The 26690-nt window shown below is 34.5% G+C and overlaps 1 protein-coding gene across 4 annotated transcripts in view; it reads left to right on the top strand.

Moving 5' to 3' along the window:
• The first annotated feature begins 12962 nt into the window (after positions 1 to 12962).
• LOC136041054 (protein YIPF1-like) overlaps positions 12963 to 26690 on the top strand; it is a 44769-nt gene continuing 31041 nt past the window's right edge. For 2 of the 4 annotated variants that reach the window (XM_065725596.1, XM_065725595.1), the window contains exons 1-3: positions 12963 to 13048; positions 16936 to 16975; positions 23924 to 24039. In XM_065725596.1, the coding sequence (XP_065581668.1) occupies positions 13019 to 13048; positions 16936 to 16975; positions 23924 to 24039 (186 nt within the window). In that variant the 5' untranslated portion in view covers positions 12963 to 13018. Of the gene's footprint in view, positions 13049 to 13073; positions 13299 to 16935; positions 16976 to 23923; positions 24082 to 26690 lie in introns of those variants that run through there. The other 2 variants (XM_065725598.1, XM_065725599.1) reach the window with 2 other exon arrangements.

Below are 26690 nucleotides of genomic sequence, written 5' to 3'. Positions count from 1 at the left end.
AAATCTTTATTTATGACATCTTCCCAACCCAGACAAGGACGACCTACTTTCCGTGTAGCCCCAGACAGTTGGCCAAAAGGACAATCTATATGTATACAATCTATTGTATACAGAAACATCTTAATTAATTCCTACTCACCCCACCTCTTTCAGTATTTATGGGAAGCCTCATGAAGAGTAAGCAGTTTGTCCATTAGAACGTACTTTTTTAGGAATCTACCCTACCCTCACATAAACAATGACTCATCCCCCTCATTATAGTTGATACGCAATTACAGATAACGAAACGTAGCCTAATTTTATTACAAATAAAGAGAATCAACTTGGTTGAATCCAGTGCTGCCACCGTGTGGCCTTTCTTCTTTTGCAACTGGGAAGCCTAAAAGCAGTCAGCTTCTAAGCATTTTAAACTGAATGGAAATTCGTCCTGTTTGGGGTAAAGTCGTAGTTTGGTGCCCTAAAATGGCAGAAAACGAGACTTTATCCTGGTCCAGTCTGTATGGTCATTTAAAAAAGAGCTTTAAATTTACGTTTGAATGAGCTCCCAATTATCTCGGGCCTTCGGTTTGATACAATCATCCCTGGGAAAAAAAAAAAACAAAAAAATAAACATGCATCGACGATGTTTCTTCAGAAGAAAAAATGCAAAAATTCCATATTTTGAAAATTAGAGCTTGAAACCTCCACGGGGGGGGTCTCTGATATGATGTTTTTAATAAAAGGATTTTCAATAAGATCACTTACTTTTTGGGGGGTGTTTCCCTTTTTTAAATCAGAAAAATGTTCTGAAATTTGTGGTTTTGGGTGTGTAACAATAAACTGAAAGAATTTTATATATTTAGAATCAGCATAGAAAGCCAATACTGCCGGTGTAGCAATTGTCATGAGAATTGCAGATTTATTTTTGGTGAATATTAGCCCAAGTCACTTTTTACTTCCAGTTTTTTATCACTGACTATTTGATAAGATTCTCTTGTGATGGTTTTTTTTTCAACCTCTTCATTTTATTTCGTTGAATAGAAAAATAAAAAGAAACAGGTCAATTTGATAGCTGGATAGTTAAGTTTAAATTGTTTCTCTTTCGCTATTGTATTTTCTTATGACTGAATATATATAAGGGATTTAAGTTCGAGGGGGAGACTTGTCCTGTTATTAAATAGGTACATTTTACATGGCTGTTATAAATTGCAGGGTGATTTTTGAGTATCTCTACTCCTTCTGGAAATATTCTAAGGAGTAGGAAATTGCATAAAGACAAGTGTAAACCAAAGCAATAAATCTTTCTGTAATTTTGGTCTGAGTTTGATTTTATTATAGGCTTAAATGCATAATAATTTAATATATATTTGATTTTAATTTATCCCTTTAAATTAAATTATGTCCCTTTGCCAGGAATCCTTGCCGTTTAAAATTTACTGTATTTTCTTTCTTTTATCAGGCAATTTAATTGTTCTTTTATTTGAACGTTTTTTTCCTAAAAGTATTTAAAAATGAACTATTCCTACGAAAACATATCCTGAAATATATCCCCTGTCACCCAATCATCACTGCTATTTTAGTGTGTTCCCCACTCCCCTGTAAAATTTTCTGCCAGCGTCCTTTCGTGATACTGACACTGATATATTAGTATCGTGTCGATACGATACCGATTCAATTTGACGATAAATTTTCTCCCGGAAAAAAAAATACCTAAAATTTAAACCCTACATTCTGTCAGTATACATACTCAAGTGTTCCTCCCTGGTCTATGAAACATCAAAGAACCGCTTCAATAATTCACTATACATTCCAAATAATGAGAAAAACATTTATTTAGAAATTATTTAGAAAAACAATTAAATCAAATAAATTTCTAGTCTGGAAAGTCTAATCCACCTTGGACAAGTTTGTAATGCAAAAAGTACTACTTCTCTGCATTTTTTCCTTTCAGGGACCTTCGTTTGTCATCATAAATATTCCCAATTATGCTGAAACTCCTTTGGTTGGGAAAGAAGAAGGTGGACAGCAGAGATACTTCCGAGTGAGTTTTGCCAGTCTATTGTAAGGACTGTTGTTATTTCGCCACCAGTCTAACGGACAGCTTTTAATTCAATGATAGCTTTACTCATGTACCATTCCAGTTCTTGATCGATATTATCTGCTAAAGGTCGATCTTCTTCCTTATTTGTTGAAATTTATTTAGGTTTTTTTAAGTTATTTAGTCTTTTCTTTTATTTTGTTTTTTTTTTTAGTTTTTTTTCATTTATTTAGGCTTTAATTCTAGTTATTTAGTCTTTCATTTTATTATAGTTCTTTATTTAGTTTTATTTTACTTAGTTTTAATCTTTTATTCTAGCTATTTAGTTTTCCATTTTATTCTAGTTTTTTATTTAAGTTTATTTTGTTTATTTAGTCACTTTTTAACCACTCAAGTGAGGGAGTATCCCCGTTTATCTCACGACTGAGGGACTGAGTTGAAACTTTCTGGATAAGGTTTTTTGAAGGGGTAGTGAAAATAGGGTTTACAAAGCTATGTTTGGGGAAAGGAGAAAGTATTTTCTCTACAGTTTTAACAAAAAGAGTATATGTAAGGTTTTTTTTATCTTTTATATGTCTGTCGGCTGGTAAATCAAAAAGCTAGTTAATATTATTAAACTGTGAACCAGCCTACATTATATTGGATAGCTACTAAGCAGGGCTGGAATGATAAGGCATTACCTGCATCACTAACCGAAGAACACTTTCATCGGCAAGTGATATTGAACAGGCAGCCAATGAAACTTGCTGGGCATAGTCTCCATCGTTTTGGAATTTCCTTCTTTTTTGTTGCAGTTGCTAATTTATTTTTTCAACATCTGACTCTGTGTTTCTTCCTGTAGTCACCTTTTAGCCGTATTGAGTGCATCATGATTTAAGGGCCGGTGCCTCTATCTGTGATCCAGGAGAAAAGCAAGAACAACTTCTCTGGTTGCACGTTCTTGAACTCTACACACGTTTCAAATATTGCCGCCTTATTTCTGCTTATCTCCCCATCATGGTGAGACTTAGCTGGTACATCTACCTCGAAGAACTGGACAGGTAAAAAATACCTGAAAAAATCTGGAGCCGTATTCTTGATAAGTTGCGAACAAAAAAATACAATTATACAATATACAATTTATTTTTCCAATATCCGATAAAGCCACTGACACCAATATCGACCCGATAATATATGCCGGTCAATATACCGGTCGGGCCATAATTAGTACTATTAGTAATAGCATTACTAATAGTAATAGTAAAAGTAATAGCATTAGTAAAAGTACCAGCAGTAGTATTAACATATTGCCGCTTAATCAGTTGAACATCCCCCTCATCAAGTCCTGCAAGTTTCAACTTAATACAGTTAGCGAATGCTATGAGCTTCTCGATATGTACTGTTGATAACTTGCGTATGCATGTACTTCTTAAAATTTTCATATTCATAGTCTTAACCATACAAGTAGTTGCAATAGAAGCGGTATTAAGAGCAATAGAAGTAAACAGGGAGTAGAACTAGTAAATGTAGCAGCGACAGTAGTATTTTAGCCGCGTGTCCAAATTGCCTTTTGGTCAAGTGATCTACCCCTTGAGGAACTCTCTGAGAGTTCGAACTTAATATGCAACTCAATTCTTAAGACATATTCTTTTGACAGTACAAAAATTACCTAGCATGTCTTGATTGAGTTCAATAATGCCCTCAGTGCTCTCACAAGTTTTATCTTCATAGACTAAGCCTTAATAGCACCAGCATCACAATAGTTGTGGTCTCAGTAGGAAAAATAGTAACAGAATTAGTGTTGTATTCGAAGCAGTTTCAAAAGTAGTAGTAATAGTAATATTAAAAGTAGTACCATGTTGCCTTTTGCTCAGTTGAACATTCCCCTCATGATATCCCAGAAGTTCCATCTTGATACGGTAAGCTATTCCAAAAACATAGCTGATATGCCCTTTTGGCCCCTTTTGACGCTCTTTCCATCTTATTACTCTTAGCCTTACAATTGTTGCAGTTGAAGTAATAGATGGAGTTGTTCAGTAACAGCATAAGAAGTAGTATTAGTGAAAGTAGCAGTGGTATTAGTGACATGCATATATTACCTTTTTGCCAATTGATCTTTCCCTTTAAGTCTTGTCTGAAAGTTCCAACTTAATACCTAAATCTGTTCTTGAGATCTGTCCTTTTAATAGTTTGCATGCACATGATAGATTTTGCTTTAGTTCAAACTTCCTTTCAATGTTCTGAAAAATTTTCTACTTCATACGCGTAGCCTTAATTGTACTAGTATCATAATAGTAGCAAATAGTAGTGGGAACAGAAGTAGAAGTAATAGTGTATTATTATTATTAGTGTTAACAGTAGTAGCAGCAAACCAAACATTCTACAAAAACCTTATAAGCTCCTAGGACATGACTTACAATCCTTGCCCTGGGGCTCTTGGGGACCGTGTTGAACCTGGATGCAATGTTATGAGTTCTTTCGACTTTTTTGGACAAAATGGCTATCTCAAAATTTCAATCAGATGTGTTTAGAAAAAAAGTGGGGTAGTCGGGGGAGGGGGCTGTTTCGTCCTCCATGACTTTTGACTCTTAAAAAGGAACTACAGCTTCCAATTTCCAATCAAACAAGCCTCCTCTAAAGCTGATACGACTACCCCTTCCATAGAAACCTTTTATGCCCCCGGGCCATAATTTACAACACTTCACCCCCAGACTCCAGGGGTTTGTTTCAATCTCAAAAATCTTATTTAATTATCTTTGGACCAATTTGAATAAATTGCCTAACTCAACATTTCTATTCGGTACATTTGGGGAGATGAGGAATTGAGGGGGGGGTGTATTCGCTCTCCAGTCACTTTTGACTCATAAAAAGAGCACTAGAACTTCTGATTTCCAATTGAAAGAGGCCCCTCTGAAGTTTATACAACCATCTGTTCCTTAAAAACATTAGTTTTTTGTAATGGGTAATCATTATATCCCTTGTACTGAAGGCTTTTGGGGAGGGTTGTCGTCCGCAAAGACATAATCACTTAACTTTTTGACTATAGTGAACAAAATGGCTATCTAAAAATTTATATTTGATGCATTTAGGGAAATAGGGGAGAGGCTTGTTACCCTTCAATCACTTTTAAGTGTTAAAACGGGCACTAGAACTTTCAATTTCCAATCGAACTAGCCCCTTTCAAAGTTTCTGCAAAAACTCCTTCTATACAAATTGCTCTCCTCTAAAACAAACCAAAAGAAAAATAGCACATTGTGCGAACATCCTACCTTACTTAGGTGGCGCTATTACGCTACTTATTACTAGCGCTCTTACTCGAAACGAAATATATTACAAATATTTTCTTTTCAATTTCAACATTGAAAAATAAAATAGAAAGTACAGTAAAATAAAATTGGAATTTTTGAGTGTTTAGTAATTAAAATCATCACAAACACCAAACACAAGAAGAACAATAGGGAATTTTTTAAGACAGTGGGGAAAAAATTAGAATGAATATTTCGGCCCTATGTCCAAGGGCCGTCCTCAGCAATACAAATAAGAAAAAACAACTTACAAGAGGATAAAATCAATAAAACTAAAATGAACAGTATTTCTAAACAGTCCCAGCATGCTTACCTCAACGAAGTTCAACCAGGACTGATAAATAAATTGTTATGAAACGAGGCAATTCATTGAAATGAAAGAAAATGATTTAAAAACACATTTTTAATGCCAGCCTAGCTTTTTTCGCTTTTGATCTTACAGGTCTATTTGTGACAGGCTCTGGGTTAATATCTATTGGGTTTTTATTATATTTCGTAAGATAATTTTTAATTAAATTTGTGTATAGAGAATTCAATGAATATTCTGCTAAATCCCTATTTAAGGAAATATTATTATTAATCTTAAGTCTGATTTCAATTGCTTCTCGAACTACTTGCTTTATGCCAAGATCATTACTAATAATGGTTGATCCTTCAAAAAGTATGATGTGGCTAGGATTTTCGAAATCATGGCTGCTTAAAGCAGGATCAAAAGAAAAAGAAGTAATATTAGAATTCAGAGCTTTGGTGATATCATCTTTATGTTGTTGTAGGCGTTTCTCAAAATTCTGGTGGGTTCTCCCTACACAGAATTTGCCACAGTCGTATGGTATTTGATAGACTGTATACTGAATACTTATGAGACTGTATACTGATAGACTGAATACTTTTCAGTTAAGCGGGAAAAAGGCCCGTAGCCAAACTCATGTTTGTTGTAATGGTATTGTGTTGCGAGAGCAACACTTTGGTTTTGTCCCGGTTTTTTTTTGTTTTTTTTTTTTTCCTATGCCGCCGATCTCAGCTTATTCCTGGAAACTGGTAAGGGTCTAACCTGTGCGGTTTTTACGAAAAGTGTGGACCTCAGGCCGGATTGATGAATATGACATTACATTTTGGAAAGCTCCGTAGAACTCTTGCCTGGGGCCAAAAAGGATGGTTTTGCTTGTCCTCGAGCCAGAGCCTATGGTGTGCGAAGTGAAGTGGAGTTATATAGCCTATGTCAGAGAGGAGTATCTGAAGTTGTGCAGCCAAGCTTTCGTTTCACCAAACCATGTTTCTGCTTTCGAGTGGAAAGCTCCGTTCTAGCAGGCAAGCAGGCAGGCACCAGTTTCAAATTGAAGATGGACTAAAATCTATATGTGTTAAATATATGCGGTAGTTCCCCGGCCCCACAGCCAATATATCTTCTTTGAGTGATAAATAGAAAAATTTACAGAAACAAAAAAGTGCGATTTTCCCACGGGTCCGAAAGTGCTGCCATCTATTGTTTCTAGCCATTTCTGTTCGTGATTTCAGCTGACTTTACCATTCTTTTTTTTCTACTTGGGATTGCAATAGAGAAATGGTATCAGATATACTTCTTAAACTTTAAAAGTTCTCTCATTGCTAAAGAAATTAGAGCTTATCCTTTGCTCCTTTCTAAGTGATGGTGTTAGAAAGTTGGCCTCCGGCAAAAAAGTCAACTTTTGAACTAAGACAGATAGAATTTTTTTTTCCAATGACAATCGATAAACCTTGATGAGCTGATCAAAGTATATGTCATCCATTTTTTGTTACAAAAATTCCCTTCATGACATACACCAGTTTGAAAGTTTCAAGGGGTTGACAACTTCAGTGGTAAGGTACACACTTGAACCAAAAATAGGCCGATACCAATTCTGAGATATATAGGGGACTTCCAAGCAACAGTCGATTATTAGCTTATAATTATCTTTGGCAATGAGTGGTTTGCAACTTTTGCTGATTGGTGTACCTATTATCTGTTTCTGGTGTAATTGATGGTAAGAACAACTTGGTTCCCGATTGTAAGACATGTAGGGGAGTTGTAAGTAATAATCGGCTGTTAGGCTACAATGACTTCAGCGACAAGGGGTTTGGAACTTTTGCTAGTTGGTGTACCCATTATTTGTTTCCGGTGAACTTGGATGTATATCCCGGGAGAGGGACTTGTAAGTAAGAATCGGTTGCTTGAGGAGGCTCACGAGGGGCTACAAATTTGTGCAAATTGGTACACATCTATGGAATCAGGGACCCATAAATTTCCTGTAATGACTCGCCATCCAATAATAAGCGATCCTGGATGGCGAGTCATTACAGGAAATTTATGGGTCCCTGATGGTATTTTGATCCTGAAAAGTTACAGATAGCTTTATAATACCAACTAGATTACATAAGATAATGTTCCAAGTTTCCATCCGTCACGATGTCTACGATTGAAAAGGATAAAGTTCAACCAGCTGCAAAGTGACATTTAGGGGCCTAGTAAGTAATAATCGGCTGTTAGTGTGGACCTCGGGCCGGATTGATGAATATGACATTATATTTTGGAAAGCTCCGTACGACTCTTGCCTGGGGCCAAAAAGAATGGTTTTTGCTTGTCCTCGAGCCAGAGCCTATGGTGTGCAAAGGATAAAGTTCAACTGGCTACAAAGTCAATTTAGTCCCTTCTTCCAATATTTTTTTTTTCAACCCCGAGGAATAGTCTTTGATCATCTGATTACTGATTGTGTTATTCTTTGTCTCTCACGGAAGAGGGACTTGTAAGCAAGAATGGGTTGCTAGAGGAGGTTCATGAGGGGCTACAAATTTGTGCAAATTGGTGCACATCTATGGTATTTGATCCTGAAAAGTTACGGATAGCTTTATAATACCAACTAGATTATATAAGATAATGTTCCAAGTTTCCATCCGTCACGGTGTCTACGATTGAAAAGGATAAACTTCAACTGGCTGCAAACTCAATTTAGTCCCTTTTTCCGATATTCTTTTGCTGTTGTTTTTTCAACGCTGAAGAATTTGATCATGTGATTACTGATTGTGTTCTTCTTTGAATATGCCGTTTTGAAAGCTTTGATAGTTTTGACAACTTCAGCATTTAACCGATAGCGAAGAAACAAAACCAAAGTGTTGCTCTCGCAACACTTTAATCGGCAAAGCCGGACAAAGGTTGCCGCAACACTTCACGTTGCCCAGGCAACGTAGGTCTAGTTTGTTTTAAGTTTGGCTTGAACATTCAATCAAATTTTTACTCGTTTTAAGGTATATTTATTCATCTATATTTTTATCCTACTACCACTATGTTTTTATTATGGTTTATTTTAATTTCTGGGCATTCTGGGTATCACTTATTTTTAATATTAATTTCTGGTCGTTTCAACTGTTATAGGAATTTATTTCTACTGTTCTCAATTTTCATGTGGCACCATACTTTTCTTTGAAAAAAATTTTCAGAAAGTTTTTTTTTAATTACTATTTAAGAAAGACTGCTAAAACACATAGGTCTAAGAATTTGAATGATAATTATTTTTAGAGAAGTCTAAGGCTTAAGCGTATAGAGTGAAAGATTGAGGAAAGGGCAACCCCCTCATACACAGAATAACTTCTGTTCATTTTGAGCTTTAATATTACTTCTTACTTTCAGATGAAACTTTTTTTTAATTGTAATAAAGTAGCTGTAGAGTATTAAATTTCAATTAATTGTTTTAATAAAGTAGAGGTGTGGACACATTAAGGGCCTTGAGATGGAGATCAGCACCACCAATTCGGACCCCCAGGGTCTAGTGCCGCATCCTTTACCTTTACCTTTTTTTTACGAAAATCAGGAACTTGCACAGATTACGGTCTGCATAATTGTATGTTCCAAAGGAAGGTCCTTAGGACCCTTCCTACTCCCTCTTCAATTCTAAGTATATAAACATCTTGCATAACTTTAAACTCACAATTGTACATGGTTCTTTTTTTTGAAATGGTTTTAATGTTCAATTAATTAATGTTTTAAGCCAAAACACGATAATTACATATCTGTTGCATATTCTTTGATCATATGGCGTGAATTTGAAAAAAAAAAAGTTTTTGGTCGGTATTATTTGTTTTCTGTAATATTAAAGAACTAAAGGTGGGTTTCGTGGTCCTGCCCCCTTGCAATACTGAAGCCTTTAAAAATTAAATACCTTTTCTCTTTTTGGTTTTTATTAGAATAAAATCATTGCTTTTACGCCAAAAAAAATACAACAGTGCCATTTCTTTCCGTGGAAATTAAGTCCTCTTTTTGTCTTCTTGGCTTGAACCCTTGCTGAGTTTTCCTAGCAATAACTGTGACTGTGAACACCGTTGTGAAGTAACCTTGAGAAATGGTACCCTTCGCAAAAATTATGACCTACCTAACAAAATAGCATTATGGTGGGTTTTGAGTAATGAATGCTTCTTTTGGGTTCTTTGTTTTAGTTTTTAAGATCTGTTTCAAGTTCTTTTAGTATGTCCTTTTATTATAAGTTTCCTTCCTATCCCTAGGATAAGATCCTGGAGCCACACATAAATAATAAGTCATGCAAACGTTTCTAAAAGTATCCATAGCGATGTACAATTAACCTAGTTCAAATCAACATATTAGGCAATTAAGGAAAGAAATGTTTAAGGTCTGTTTTATATAAGAAAAGAGTTTTCTTGACGAAATTAAATAGCGAAGTTGACACCTAAAAGGAAAATTACTACTTCGTAGTTTATCCTCTATATGTCTAAAAAACTGTTTCAAATAAACTTACTTGTGATGCTTGCTTCAGATTTCTTGAGAATTAAAATTGAACGCTTAAACTCTTTGATTTCATGACCGGTGGAGCTTCATAAATTATTCTTTTATTTTCTTCAGGCTATTTAAGGATTTTTCTACTACTAATCCTATTTTGTTGAGACAGTTTTGTGCTATAAGAAAAATGCTAATTCTTCTTAACTCTACAAATGTAAGGAAAAATATCCTAAATCAGTTTGTTTGAGAAAATTTTCAGATATATGACAATTAATTTTTTTTTGTTTTTACTTTTTTAAAATGTGTACTTTAAACCCTCAAAATATCTTTTCCAACTTTGGAAAGGGAAATAAAGATGTCAATAGATTTTATTTAACAGCTCTCTTAAACTTTCCATTTAAAAAAAAAATCAAATTCTGCCGCATAAGGAGTACAAAGGGTTTATTATGACTAGTATAATGAGAAAAAAACAAATGAAATTTCAATTATTCATGAAATATAGTCCTATATATAATATATAAGGATTTTACAAAACTGAAGGACAGTACAGATTTTAATTGTGTGGCTACTATTATTTCCAGAGATTTGTTTTATTATTATTTCCATTTTTCTGCTGTCAAGCTGCAAAAATTTTGAACTTTTTGTCAAAAAGTACAATTCACTGTTTTGCTTCTTGAAACTAGGGCATTTTAGGAGAACTAAGCATTAAAATCCTACTATGGTGAAAAATATAAAGTCATAGCGAAAAACCTAGAAGAACTAATCATTAATCATATTATGATGAAAAATACAAGGTTAAACAGAAAATCTCTTTTTTAGATGCCTCCAAATAAGAGACCAGGCTGTGATACCTAAACTTGTGCTTAATGCTTGCAAACCTTGACGATTTAGAGAAAATAAAACCCTAATGACAAATTTTCATATGGTTAGACATTAAAACGTTCTTATGATATCCCAGTGCCACTGTAGCCAAGGAGAAAATAAATAGAAAAAATAGGAACATCAAGGTTTCAAGATCTTTATAAAAATTCCAAAAAAATTAATTTTGTTCCTTATTTTTATAGTTAGAATGAATTAAAATAACATTTATCATTATTCCAGAACAAATTTTGAATTCGGGCGAAAAAAATTTTCACCACGCAGTTTTTTTAGAAACTTCTTTTTTATACTCATGTACCAAGGGGATAGAAGAGGTGGCATTCAAGAGGTAGAAATAAAAGAAGTTGGTTAGGGATTTTTGGTCATAGAGATTTCAATGGTATACGACACAAAATTTATTGGAGCTATTGCTCCAACCATGAACGTGTTGTTTCAGATAGCTTCTCACTTTCTTTGTCCTATTAAGGAATAATGCTAACTTTAAGTACTATCGAACTATATCTCAACCCTTTACATAATAAGCATTTTGATTTTAGTAACCCAAACGGAATAGGCACGTTTTCTCGTTTTATTGAAGAATGAATGCTTCCTTAATCAATCTAGTTAAGGAAGTATATGAATTTGCTACAGTAGTAAGTTATTATTACCCTTGATTGATCAAACAAGGATTTTAATATCACCTCAAAATCTCTATTTCATAAGAGAATTTATGAATTATGCAGTTCGGACTAAAAAAAAAATTATTCTGTAACTTGAACAAAACTTACATGATACAAAAAGAAACATTGTACAAAATACAAGTTTTAGACCTTGAATACTCACTTTTTCTACTCAGTTAAATTTATTGTTTTTGCAATTTCTATCGAATAGATTAGATATTCATTATAATCAGTTAAAACATTCCAAAACATATAAACAATTTTTTCCAGATATTCCACAGTCATCTTAAGTCTCGCGGTGGAAATGGTAAGCATTAATAAGTAACGGGTCAAGCATTTCAAAGGGTATTTAAGCATCAAGTAGTGATATCAAAAAAAAGGGAGTCTATAGCCAAATGGATTAGAAAGTGGCTAAACAAAAAGAATTAAAAGAAATTGCAATCTAATGAGAGTGTCTAAATAATAAAACTTTGAGCATATTGCGGTGGAGTTTGAGGGTGCGCAAATTGCTGCGCAATTGCGCAAATTTCAACAAGTGGCTAGTTACTGTTTAAAGACAAAAGTCAGCGTAATCTTTTTATCTTGGATATAGTTTGGATAGAAACTGAAGCTAGTTGCTCTACTACGTCAGATCATAATGTATAGACTGGACCAAAAGGACCTTAATGAGGGCATTTTTGATCCTCATGTAAACTTTTTTCCAGAAATTCCATTGCCATCTAGCGCACTACGAAAAAAGAAAAATATATTACTAAACAAAGTTTGAAGTTGATTCATCAACGTTCATAATGTTTTAGTTGTCAAAATATAATATGTTCCTTAAATTCATTTAATATATCTGGAATACAAAACAAAGGCATTTTTGTGTGTGTAAAGATCCCAAAGGACGTGCTCAATTTTTTACGGTTTCACACGTTTTTGCAGCAGATATTCAAAAAGGAATCAAGACCATCTTCCCATCTGCTGAAGTCATTCTTAATAATACTACTACTACTACTACTAACTCACTGCAGCACCAAGCCGCCTGAGGCCAACACAGCTACGCACGCTCCTCCTCCAACCTAATCTATTTAAAGCCTCCCTCTTTACACCCTCCCAGGAAGTTCCCATTTCCTTTAAATCCTTATTAATGACGGGGAAACGACGAGGCTTTCCAATCTAGAGCACTCAGTTTCAAACCCTTACAGCGCAAGGGAATTCCATTTAATTTAATTCTTAATAATGATACATTAAAAATAAATTTCCTTCTTAATGTAAAGGGTGACTTGGTTTATAAGCAAAGAAAATACCTGACCTCGAAATTTCCAGATTCCCAGTCCTACATTTTTTCTTTGGCTTTGGCCATTTTCACATATTGTGTCAATATATTGACAATATTGCAAGTAACATTACGAGAAGAAATCGAAGAAAAACTTAAAAATTCTAATTTTAAGTAAAAATGTCTAAAGATGTATTGGTGGATTTTGATGTATGGGAAGCATTTTGTATCAATTTTAAAGACTTTAAAGGGAGAGTGCATTCAAATGATTAAATAAACTCTGTCTGACATAAGAAATTCATGGATAACCTATTTACCACAGGGGCTCTTATGGTACCAAATGAGTTCACTAAAGCGTTTTAAGTAATAAACCCTCTAGATGTGCCACTCCATCCAAACTACAAAACGCTTAACAGTTTCGTTTTGTTAACAGGCTATATAGATTCTAATCAAATGCAGGGTAAGATACCCAGTTGCCTAGTTGGAGATCTAATCACCTCCTCAACTGCTAAACTACTGTCAAATCTCCTTTATATCACTCAGAAAGTGAATTGTTTTACCATTGAATCTGTCTAAATTTTCTTAATAGATTAAATAGCCTAAGCTATGTATACTAGCTAAGCCTAGTCAACACTAAAAGTTTCAAATGCTCTAATAGTCAATAGCAGTTCTTAATCATGACACATTTTTAGTTTAAGGATTTATTATAATCTTGGAAAGTAGGCCTACTTGATTAAGATGAATAAAACTAACAGAAATTCATCCAGAGGTTTAATCATCTCTAGTGAAGATATTTCAAACCACCTACTTCCACTCCTTCTCCCTCCAGAGGGCATTGGCCTTTAACAATCTCTCTGTTATTAAAGTGAAACCTTCCAAAATAGATTTTCTGTTCAATAAAGATGTTCTGAGCCTCTGACCTTTGCTGAACCCCCATTTATTAGGTTTCAAAAATCTAAAGAAATATATTCCTAAAAGCTAGGAGAAATCCATTGATAATGCTTAAAACTCTACAAAAATAACTCAGATTGAATTTTCAAAAACCAAACCTAATAGAAAAAATGAAAACTCAAATTTTAGTTAAACATTTTTGTCAGAGTTCAGTTCAAACTATTCTGTATATGAAAAAGGCTGTCTGCTTCTCAACACCCTACCCTTTACACTAAAGTTTTTTTTTGCCTTATAGGCAATCTTCTAAGATATAGAGACAATAAAAGATTACATATATTAGTCTGGCAAATTTTCCCAGGATACATTTTTGCCCTGGATTCCTGAAAGTTATTTTCAACTACTTTCTAAGATAGCAAAAAGTTCATAAGCTTGGATTTTATCCCTAATCACACACATATGGTTTAACTTTCCGCCTAAACTTGGTAAACACTGCCCAATTTTTTGACATGGAATCTTACAGTTAGGTATTCCAAAGCACTTATGTCCACCCCTAACCCTCCTGGAGTTAATTAAGTATATATTTACATTACTGAGCTATGAATTATGTGAATATAGCCTACCACTTGATGCCTTTCTTATGCTCTTTCCAAATATAATAATCATTTTCATTAAAACTCAAGTTTAAGCCCTTTTTGCTATAGAAAAGGGGTTAAAAAAACCTTTTACTTTATAATATACAAAATAATTGTAGTTAATGCATTCGTATTTTAGATCTTCTATACTTTACCCCTCACCCCCCCCCCCTAATGTGCAAATACATAGCATTTGAAGGTATCATCTTTAAGTATCTATAAAGAGCTGAAAATTAAATATCTGAAAAAAATGATTATCATATTAAGAAAGGGCATCAGGTGGTATAATCACCTGCTCAGTAAGAGAAATATCTCCAAATTTGCCAGTAATGAACAATCTTTGTAGTGTAAAAGTTAAACCTTAAACAATAGGATCTGTTATTCAAATGAAGTCAAGCAATATGTTTTGAACTCTGAACTTTAGCTCAGTGCTTATATTAGGCCCTTGATTTATTCCTGAAAGTTATATTCATCTTGCTCATCTTCTTTCCAAGATAGAAGGAAGCCTATCAACTGGTATTTTACCCAACAGTTGGACAGAAGATATTTCTAGCCTATTAAAGTCTATTGGTTTTGTTTGGTTTTTGGTTGTTTTGTTACAATATACAGTAGTCTTTGTAATGGATTCCTTTTCTAGGCAATTTTATATACACAGTATTGTCTGAACAAAATACTATAATAAAAAAAAGAAGTACTGTTTTATTCCATATTCATTGTTTTCAAATACATTTGTCACTAATGTGACTATTGAATATCACCTTCTGTTCCCCCTAATGGGTCCAAATATAATCCTTGACTACAAAACTTTTTGACTTTATTTGTTGCTTATGATTTTGTTTATTGTCTTCTTTTAAAACATTTCTCCTTATGAATCAATAGTTGATGAGTAAAAAGTGAAAACAGTAGTACAAATCAACATAAACATCAAATTGTTGCATATAGCCTTGGGCTATATCTGGGTTGGGGCCAGGATACAATATTTTGAAATAGTATTAAATGACACTTCTAGTTTGTTATAATAGTGTTTAGTCCAGAAGAGGCTGTCCAACTTTTCCTTTTTTTAAGCTAAACACTGTAATGACAAAATTAAATTTCATTCATAGGGCCCTTGAATCTGGTAAAATACCCACTGCTATTTTTCTTGATGTAAAAAAGGCATTCAACAGTTTTAACTCATTGTTTTCTTCTGGGTAAGCTTTGCCATATAGGTATAAGAGGATCAGCTTTAACATGATTGAAACCTCCATTAAAATTAAAGCATATAGTCATAAAGCATACATATGAGAATTAGTAAGAATCTCCACTTGCATTTTATCTAATCTGAAGAGAACCAGTCACATTGCACAAGGTCTTTATCCTTAAGGAGTGACACCCTTGGGCAGTGGGTAGCTGTTTGTCTAAGATAGTTGAAGTTCAATTTATCATTAATGAATTCAGCTACAGATTATCCTATAGTTCTTGCTGTTTTCCTCTTACAGGTTATTTTTTCATTGTCATTTCAGAAATATAAGTGTCAAAAATCAAAGTGTATCTTAGCATATGTACTTTCACAGGGTGGAAGTCTTGCAGATTAAAGAAGCTGAGGTGTCAACAGAGGGACACAATAGGGACTAAGTATATGACCTCACAAGTATGGATGGTTTTTGTAGGCCTAGGCCTACCTAGTACTCCCATCCCAACCAGTGGTGAAAATTATGGAGGGGGTCTATATAGTTTTTACTTATATTTATGCATATCTTTAAAGTAATAAAGCTACCTAAACTCATTTGTCAAAAAATATATTTTCAACAAATTTCTCATGCTTATGAAATGTTACACAAATTGTTTTTTAGAGAGGAGGGAAGCTAATTGCTTATATAATGTTATATTCATTATAATACCTTTTTCTTAGTTGGCTAAGCTATCATTTTTCTGAAATGCTCAGTGTAACACAATGCTAGTAAATCTCATGACAAAGGTAGTCTTAATTTTGTTAATATTTTATATTGTGATGTTGTGATGTTGTTTACATTAATCCTTAAATGCAATTGCTATAGAATTAGGAATGTCTCAATTGATTTATTTTCTTCTAATGTCATGCTGAAGTGCCTTTAATGGAGGAATATAGACCTAATTTGGTTTAATTGTATTTTTAAACAATCTCAAGTAAGTTGGAAGTTACAAGGCATTGGCATTTTCCATTATATTCTACTAGGTCAGGAGCAACCTATTGGAAAGACAAATGTCCATTTCTTAGGTCCAAAAGAGGGGGGAGGGGCTGACTTTGGCCTAGTCTACTGTTTCTAGCAAGTGATACTATTTCCATATTAAATGTTGCCTGGTGTCACAGACTTTAAATTGTTTATTTCAAACAATCAAATTAACAAGTCAGTTTTTTTTTTTGCCCAACCTAGGGACTGAGAAGATGCTTTTGCAGTCCCACCTTTACCCCAGCCTTAGGTTTAAGATTCAGAACATAGTGCAATGGCTTGTCTTAATCTGAAAACCAAAATTCTAGATTTACTTCAAATTCAGCTCAAGGCTTGGGAACAATCTTTTTCTTAGGGTCACCTTTTTATTTGCTTTCCTTTGCAGGAACTGGAACGTGAAGCTACAGATCAGCTGCAATTTCAAGGTACTTTCTGTCTATTACACTGTTTCTAGGGTTAATTTTACAAAAAGATTATTGAATAACCTGAATTTCAGTCTGAGGGTGCAGGTTCAACCTTGCCATTGTTTTTTTTTTTTTTTTTTTTTTTTTTTTTTTTTTTTTTTTTTTTTTTTTCTTCTTCTTAAAAATGTAATCTTGACAATATACTCTTTTTCAGTAAAAGTTACATTCGCCTTAAATTAATTTATGTTAGGCTTGCTAGTAATAGGACTAATACTACTCTTGGCTTATCATCTATAGTATTCTGGAAGGTTCAAAGAAGGTGCATTTGTAGAGTAAAAATTGATTTTAGAGCATTTTATGCCAGCAAATAGATAAAATTTCAGCTATTGGAGTGGGGGGGGGGTGTCTTTTAACTTTGCAAGTTAGGATTTCTAAAGTTATAAATTTCGTAAATGTAACCTTTTTTTTGTCTTGACTAGGGGATTGGTCTGGGATTCTTTGGGACTTTTCTACAAATAAAAGGCAGTGGTGTTAATATTGATTCCAAACTTTTTTGGCACCTCTCCACTATTGGTAAAAAAATACCTTTTTGTTTCTGTTTCCTTTGGAAAATTGTTTTTTTATGTATATATATATATATATATATATATATATATATATATATATATATATATTGTTGTTGAATACATTAAGGAGAAAAGTCTCCCTCCATAGAATTAAAAAATGTAATCCCCTCCCCTGATATCAGTAAACTGACATCACTGGGAAGGGGTTGGGAAAGGTAACTTCGAATTTGTCCTGAGGGGATGCAATTTTTCTACAATCCTTTGATTCTTTTTAATGCCTTCATCTGATGGTTTTTTTTTATTAGTATAATTAAGGCAGTTGCAGTAGAAACATATAGTTAAAACTCATGAGTAAAGTTCATGTTTTCCTAGAGTTTCTTTCAAAGAATTGGTTACAGTATATACAAGACATAATTCAGCGTTTGCATTACCAAATGTCTCAGGGATTGTGTGATGATTTTTTTTGGGTGGGGGGGGCTGAGGGGTCTGACACTAAAAGAAGGTTCATTTAAAACCAAAATACATTTAATTGGGATATTTCAACATATTTTCTGTAACAACTTTCCAGGAGTCCTTTATCATTTTTCAGCCACAAAGCAATTCAAAATACTGAAACTAACCTGAGCATTATTTATCAGGAAAATGACATAACTCAGTCTTAAAGGGGCAAAACTTTTGCTTTTCCTGCTGGTGCAAACTGGTCCAAGTTATGGGATAGTGGGTCAGATGAAAAAAAAAGAATATTTAGGCTACTATTCTTTGGTTTAATGGGATCCTTTAAGTGTATATATAACATGTTTTTTATGTACTTGGGGGGGATACACTAAAGTAAGTTACATATGTGAAACCTACAGAAGAGCTGTGAAATCCGTAAGAATTTTTATTCCAGTCTCACAAACCCCTGATTCTCATCTTTAGTTGAACTGTGGTACAGAATCCACAGGAAGAGGCTAAAGCTCTTGCTAAGGCTTTCTCTGATTTTTTTGAATCTGGATGAAGATGGTAGAGAAGTGCCAAATTTCTCAGACTGAAACTGTACTGTCCTGGATTGTGTGAATTTTCCTTCTCCTGAGATCCTTTGCATTTTGTGGCATCCTGATGTGGCCAAAGCTACAGGTCCTGACAATATACCAAATGTTGTCCTCAAGTCCCGCAGTGCCAAACCAGCTGGACCACTGTCATTGCTTTTGCTTGGGAACCTTCCCACAAACATGGAAATCTGCCCATGGTGTACCTTCCCTAAAGACAGATGGCGATCCAACGAGCATGACTCCTATAGGCCTATTACCTTCCTCTCTTATGTTGGAAGAGTCTATGAGAGTGTTGCCAATAAAACATTTCAGCAATTCGTGGAATCAAATGACCTTTTTGGCAATCGCCAATATGGCTTCCAGACATTAGACTGTCTAGCAGCCCAGCATCAGGAGTGGATTGAACTTTTGGCAATGGGGTGTGACATTAGGCTGTTGTCAACATTGCCAAAGCTTTTGACAGAGTATGGCACTATGGCCTGCTAAAGAAATTCCCTGCATAAGCTGTTTGTGAATGTTTGTTAGGAGGGATTGAGAGCTTTTCTTTTAGATCATTCTCTGTGGTTTGTACTCAACAGGTTAATTTCCTGTGAATATTCAGTGAAAGCAGGGGTCCCCTGGGCAGTGTCTTGGGCCTATACTCTTCCTTATCTACATGAACGACATGGAAGACAATCTTGCAAGCCCTCTTCATCACTTCGCTGACAATACCACAACACACTCGGCCATTCCAAAATACAAAGACCCAACACAAGCCTTCCTTTCCCTACATATAGATCTTTATGAAATTGAAAGTGGTCTGATCAACCTTAATACATCGAAAATAAATGAGTTATAATCTCTCTTGGAATAACCACCTTGATTGGGTGAGAATCCTGCACGAGAAAACTTGGAATTATTCATTGCTGCAACAACCCCCTTCCTTCCAGCTTGATTATCCCACTTTACAAGTCCTGCATCAGACTCAAGGCTGAATATGGATGCCTGCTATATGCTGGTGCCCCAAAAAACTTGGCACCACTCCAGAAGATCCAGAATATGGCTATCATGGCGAGCTGTGCCTCTAAAAATGACTCGCTCCAGCTTCTAAATGAAAGGTCTGATGTAGCGTTGATGGGTGTTTTCTACAAGTACATGAATTCATCTCCTTCCAACGAGCTCTCTTGCATTGTCCCCCTTTTTCCAACCGACATGACAGACGCGAAGGCACAAATCTCGGTCCACTTATCTAAAGGAAGACATGCCAAGAACCAAGTACTTGTGGAAGAACTTCATGTGGCGTTGGATTTCCACCTGGAACGATCTTTCTGGGGATATTGTTCTTGATAATCCCTCTGTTGACTCCTTCAAAAAAGGTTCAACAGAAATTTAAAATCTTGAGGTTTTGGAAGGAGGTAAATGAATAGCGTCATATCAGATACATTAAGCACTGGGCCTCGTGAATGTAGGAATAAAAAAAAATCGAACCACATGGAAATCTAATTTAAGGAAAGTTAAAATTAGCATTAGTACATCCAGCTACCAAGAAGAATTTGTCTTTCATTAAAAGATTGCGGGAAAACGGTTCAGGGGTAGGGACATTAGACTAGTTTTCCTATGGGATGAAAAAGGCAAGAAAAACTTTAATGCTGGGTTTGACCCCCCCCCCCCCAAAAAAAAAAGCGGCGACTCATAAAAATATAGCAGAAATGCATTTGAACAAATTTTTGATGTGTTTCTAAAGTTTTTTACTGTGCCTCCCCCCAAACAACAATCCCAGATGCATCCTTCTCCGCATGCTTGATAAAAAATGTCTGTACTTAACAAAACTTGTTTGGTGGTGATACAGAAAAGAGAGAAAATTTCCAAATGCTTCACTGCAACATACTACGTTGTTCTCTATGTCTAGTTTCCAGATTTGATAATGGTATCAAGTTTGCTATGTTTGTTTTTATTCTGATATAAGTCATATTTTAACATAATTCGAGTTTGTCTTCAACTAGTAGTTAAATTGGTCTTTCAGAATTTGATGTTTTAAATTGTCTTTAATGGCCTTGCATGGTGAAACAGGCCAGTAAATAGTGAATCTTATTCAAATGAAGTATGCTTGTCTCAATAATCCACCTAACACAACCCCATGCCTATTACACATTTAATATTCTTTTCTAATTCATTTTCTCTTATTCTATTGATCCTCTATTTGGGATTAATTCAAACCATGTAGAAGTTGAACTTTAAGGACTGTTTTTCTTCACATGTTTGATAAATATTTGTGCACTTTATAAAACTCGTTCTGCATCTTTATAGAAAAGAAAAAAAAAAGAAAAAAGTTAGTACCTTCTACCTGGAGAGCTTTATGGCGGCGCTCTTTTTACCTTCCACCTCCCCCCTTTTATAAATGTAACCATTTGTGTTATACTAAAATATTTGTGAAATAAGAGGGGAGTTAATGTCCTGTAACGCTCAGAATAAATGATTAATTCAAAAATATTTTGTAGAATAAAGAGAAATTTGAGGTGAAATTATAATCCCCTCTCTCAGCCCACCCATCATCCCTTGGCTTTCTAAATGTTAGAAATTTGGACAAAAACACACTTTTGAGCCTTCATGTGGCAAACCTGAGTAATCTGAGGGATATATTTCTATGAAAAATGGTGCTTCAATGTATTGTGGTAAGTTGCTCCGCCCAAAACAACAGGGAGAGAGAAAGAGAGAGAGAGAGAGACTTTTATTATAAAAACGACTATGCGCGTGGCACCGAATTAGCATTTTACGTCAGGTATTACAGTCAAATAAAACTTGTCAAATAAAAAAAAGGAGAAGAACACAGACACACAGTGTCAGATGAATTCTTTCCAGATTAAAAAACCGATCGTCAACTAAATAACTGATTCAATGCAACAAGTTCACGGATTAATAATGTTTAAAAATACAGGAATGAAACTCTTCCTGTATCTCTCGTGGATTGTTGGGAGAGGTTGAAGGGTGGGGACTTTCTAGAGGTGGGGTCTTTGAGGTTGTGATCTTATGAAAAGGTGGGGGGAGTAAATCTTGGAAACGGGGGTTTGTCATGGCTTTATTGCCAAGCCGGGTACAAAGGAGGTTTCTTCTCTCTTATAAGGTAGTAAGCTGGAAATGCTAAAGAAGAAAGTGATATAGGAGTTTACCTTGACCATAGATAATTCTTAGTGCTCGCTTTTGGACTGACTCTAATGAGTAAAATTGGGAAGTAGTTAAGCCACATTGTCAAACTGGACAAGAATATTCAAGAAAAGGGTGGATGAAACTTGTATAAATTCTTAAAAGGTGAATTGCAGGGCAAGAAAAGTTGCAGAAAAATTTAAGCGTAGAGAGTACCAAATTGGCTTACTTTGTGATGTTAGTAACGTGGACCTCCCACTGTCGGCCTGTGCAGCGTCGCTAGAAATATCTTCCATGATTTCCCTGGCTGAGAAAATGGGGTCATGATACAATATATTAAAAATCTAGAGCAACATAGGGCATGAAATAATAACAAAACATGGAAAAAATGCACGAAAAATAACAACGCGACCCCTATAATTACCTTTTCAAAGTCATCTTCCCTTATGCTGTTGATCCTGAATCCTCTAGAAACTGTCTTGGCAGTGCATGGCCAATGCAGGACCGGTTTTAAAGCTTTGACGGTTCTAGACCCAAGCGTTTTTGCTGTTTCTGTTTTGCGAGATTTTTGGGATTTCTCCGTAAACTTGAGGATAGTGGAAGCACGGCAAAGAATGCAACTGATAAGCCAAAATCCAGTGGCATCCATCTTGATCGAGAAGATCAGTGTGCTGAAAAGTTTCACTCTAAGAGCCACAAAGATGGGGTAAAATTAATGTTTTTTTTGCAAGTAAAGGCAAATAAGTTACTTCTTGAAACATATTGTCTTTTATATTCAATGACAAAAAAGGGTAAATAACCGTATTAAACAGTTCGTGGCAATGGACTGTAAGTAAGGAGCTACTAGGCCAAATAGTAACCAAAACTAAAAAAAAAGAATTTTGAAGTTTAATTTTACCCATCAAAGGCTATGAGCCTCGAAAAATTTGGTTGATTTTTCAAAAAAGGGGAAAAATACTCCTAAAAGGTCAAGTAATCAAGAAGTGACTATTTACTTTGTAGTTCGCTTGGAACCCGTAAAAGGTCCACACAGAAATAAGTGAGAAAAAGTTTTATGTACCTCTCAGTAATATAAGTTGAATTTTCAGGCACCGGGTTTGAAGCGTGGTTTTAGCAGATTTAACAAAAATTGTTTTCATGTTCTCCGTGTTCAACACAGCAAAACTTCAAAGTGTTTTCAAATTGCGAGTTCCAAGCGTGTTGGACACGAGTTCCTGAAAACTGTTACCGCTAGAATAGCATGATTATACACGGAATAGCAAGGTTGAACACAAGTTCTGAGAGTACATTCCCTCTTGTTGAACACGGCACTCAAAACCATAATCTGTACAACCCGTGTTAAACTCCGTGTTAGATTTGGGTGGCCTGAAAACGAAGCTATGGCCTCTTATATCCTCTGTAATGGCACAATCCTTAAAAACTAGACTACTTTGAAACTGATCAATAAATGACAAGTAATCTAGCAACTATTCAAGACTAAATATAGTATTGTAAATCAACAAGTTAGAGAATCGAGTTGATCAATAAACTAGAATTAGCATTAACATTTAAAGTAGATTTAGAGTGGCATTTGGTGGCAAACTTCTTTCCTTGCTCAGTTCTATTCTAATTCTACCTTAGTAAAATTTCTAATACTGGTCATTTGTAACATTAGCCAGGGATTTTGGTCACAAAAAATTTATGCTGATGATAGTGTATTAGATTTTTCAAACTGTAAACTGTAATTTGAGCCTCCTGTGTGGCAAAGGGAAGTTCAAAATTCCGTGAAAGAGCTCTAATTTGAATTAGAGTTTGAAATTAATTTGAATTAGAAAGCTATATTGCTGCATATATTGGGGTTTGAAAGCTATATTGCTGCATATATTGGGGTTTGGGGTTCGAAAGCTATATTGCTGCATATATTGGGGTTTGAAAGCTATATTGCTGCATATATTGGGGTTTGGGGTTTGAAAGCTATACTGCTGCATATATTGGGGTTTGGGGTTTGAAAGCTATATTGCTGCATATTTTGGGGTTTGGGGTTTGAAAGCTATATTGCTGCATATATTGGGGTTTGGGGTTTGAAAGCTATATTGCTGCATTTATCATGTTAAAAAGCGTCAAATTTGTTCCAGAAGTTGCAGAATTTTGCTACATTTGTATTTTTATAGTCTTTGATTTTATAGCGTGTAGGGGGGCTAATGACCCCCTACCTCTTCCCGTGAGTGTACATTTCTAATCCAATAATGTTTACCTTTTATCTACTTTTTCAGCATTTACAATGCCAACTTTAACGCAATCTCAACCCACTCCAAGCTTTTTTCAGCCAGACCCAAAAGGACTGCCTGTTAATGGAAGGGATGAAGGTTTTCAAGAGCAGTCAGAACAGGTGACTCCTTATTTTGAATCCTGAGATTGATTTTTAGATATGGTAAAAACATAGATATGCCTTTGCAGTGGTCTTTTTCCCCAAAAATGTTCACAACCTACTGCTTGAAATGCAAAACTGGTCTTTTTCTTACCTTTTCCCAAGGGAAAACTCTTTGAACTCTCTATCTCCCTCTTTTTTTAAGGGGGAGAAAGGGTTATCCTCCTTCCTCCCTTTGTGTAATTACGAGGAACAAGTAATAGTAGAATAATCGAAATACAAATAATAATTATATAGATGACATAACACTGTCTAGTTAAGCCACGTCTAGTGTCTAGTTATAACACTATCTTAAGCCACGCTGACTTTCTATTTATAGATATATTGAAATGATACGACGAAAATGAAATCGTGTGCAAGACTTCTAATTAAAACAATATATATATATATATATATATATATATATATATATATATATATATATATATATATATATATATATATATATATATATATGTTAGGTTTTAGAATGGCCTAGAGTCTCAGGCAGGTTGACAAAGAATTCAAAATTGACATAGGACTGTTACATTGCCTGGAATGAGAGATAAACAAGGCACGCCTACCTGTGATTTTGGGCAGGTTGAACAAAGAATTTAGAATTGATTCAGGACCGTTAATTTGCATGGAATGACAGGTAAACAAGCGTCTAAAGTCAAATTAGGCCTAATCTGATCTTAATTTGATTTCCTAATTTGATAAAATAAAGAACAAATAATAAATAATAATAAAAACAATAATAATAAAATAATAATAAAGAATAAATAATAAATAATAATAAAGAACAAATAAATTCTGGAATGAGTGTCAGGCAAAGCGATTGATTCAATTCATAAACTTAGACATTTGCACTAATAAAAACTTGATTCTATGTTCGTTGACCAACAATGTTACTGTGAATGACCGTAATCTGATATAATGTTGACATTCATGGTGAATGTCCAAAATTCCTTTTCCTCTCCTTGAATTAAATTAGCATTGCCAGTCAGTTTTTTCAGCCTTATGTAAGTAATGATGTTAAAAGTTAAAGTTAGATTATGTGAGTTTAGGTAAGGCTAGGTTAGAATAGGTTAGGTTAAATTTGGTTATAAACATCAGGAATTGGTTAAAAACCTGAACTAATCCAACCTAGCTTAACCTAACCTAATGTGTCATCTTCAAACCTTGTATTAAATTGAAAAAGTTGGCTGGTAACTCTGACTAAATCCCAGAGAAAAAAAACGTATTTCGGATATTCACCTGTGAATGATGTCATTCACAACTTTGGAACACGTTTGGATAGCATATAAAATATATATAATAGCTTACTGCAGCACCAAGCCGCCTGGGGCCAACACAACTACGCATGCTCATTTTCCAACTCAATTATAAAAAGCCTCCTTCTTTACACCCTCCCAGGAACTTGCCATTTCTCTTAAATCTTTCTTTACAACATCCTCCCACCCCAACCACGAACGACCTGCTTTCCATTTTGTCCTAGACGGTTGGCTGAAAAGGGCAATCTTTGGCAACGTGTCGTGCTTCATCCGTAGAATTTGCCCTAGCCATCTCAATCTTTCTTTCATTTTAGCCTTAGAAAGCGAGATTGAACCACACTTTTCAAAACACCTACTGTATTAAATACGGTCAGTCAGTCAGGTACACAAAACAATCTGTATGTATGGATAAGTATGTCTGTGTGTGCATAAAAGAGAGTTTTGGGCTTGTATATCTTTTTTCACTGTCGTAGTGAACAGTTTAGCCACTTATTAATATTTATTTCATTTTATCTACTTAGTGGTAATGATGATAATTTATTTCTGATTAAAGTATGTAGCAAAAAAAAAGGATTAACAAAATACAGCAAAAAAAACTTGCTTTGCCTGTGACAAAAAAAAAAATCCTCTCAGAAATTTAAATGCACAAGATGAATGCTAAATTTCCTTTTGAGCCTTTTTCTTCCATTGCACAAACAAAAAGGGATGGTTTTACTATAAATTATAAATTTATTTATGACCTACTGTAAATACAATAACAAACGAAGTATCAGAGAAGAAAAAAAAAGAAAAGAGAAGGACAGGGGATGACAAATAAAAAAAAATTAAAATTCATTAAAAAAAACACAAAAGCACAATAATTACAAAAGAAAGTGATACGTTTACTGTTTTAAGAGGAAACACCATAGGTGTCTATTGATTCCTTTATTATAAACTTCAATACACCTGCTGATCACAGCATTGAGGTCTATAATACCGCATCTCCTATTGCCCCAAGAATTGCTTGCCAAAGATGGGAGGCCGAGGAGATATTTAGCCTACCGATAATAAATTCGCCGGACATATATATATATATATATATATATATATATATATATATATATATATATATATATATATATATATATAAACATATTAAAGAAAGTTTTTTCAATTGAAAATAAGGAGCAACATTAAAACTTAAAACGAACAGAAATTATTACGTATATGACGAGATTTTACCCCTCGTCAATACCTCGCTCTTTACGCTAAAGTTCGAATTTCGTTCCAATTCTTTAAAAATGATCCCTGTATCACAAAAGCTGTTTAATTAGAATAAATAGCTCTTTTTAAAGTACTTAAAAAACTTTAACGTAATGA

This window comes from Artemia franciscana, chromosome 21 (assembly GCF_032884065.1).
Source record: "Artemia franciscana chromosome 21, ASM3288406v1, whole genome shotgun sequence".
Taxonomy (NCBI): Eukaryota; Metazoa; Arthropoda; class Branchiopoda; order Anostraca; family Artemiidae; genus Artemia; species Artemia franciscana.
This window is presented reverse-complemented; position numbering and strand designations above follow the sequence as displayed.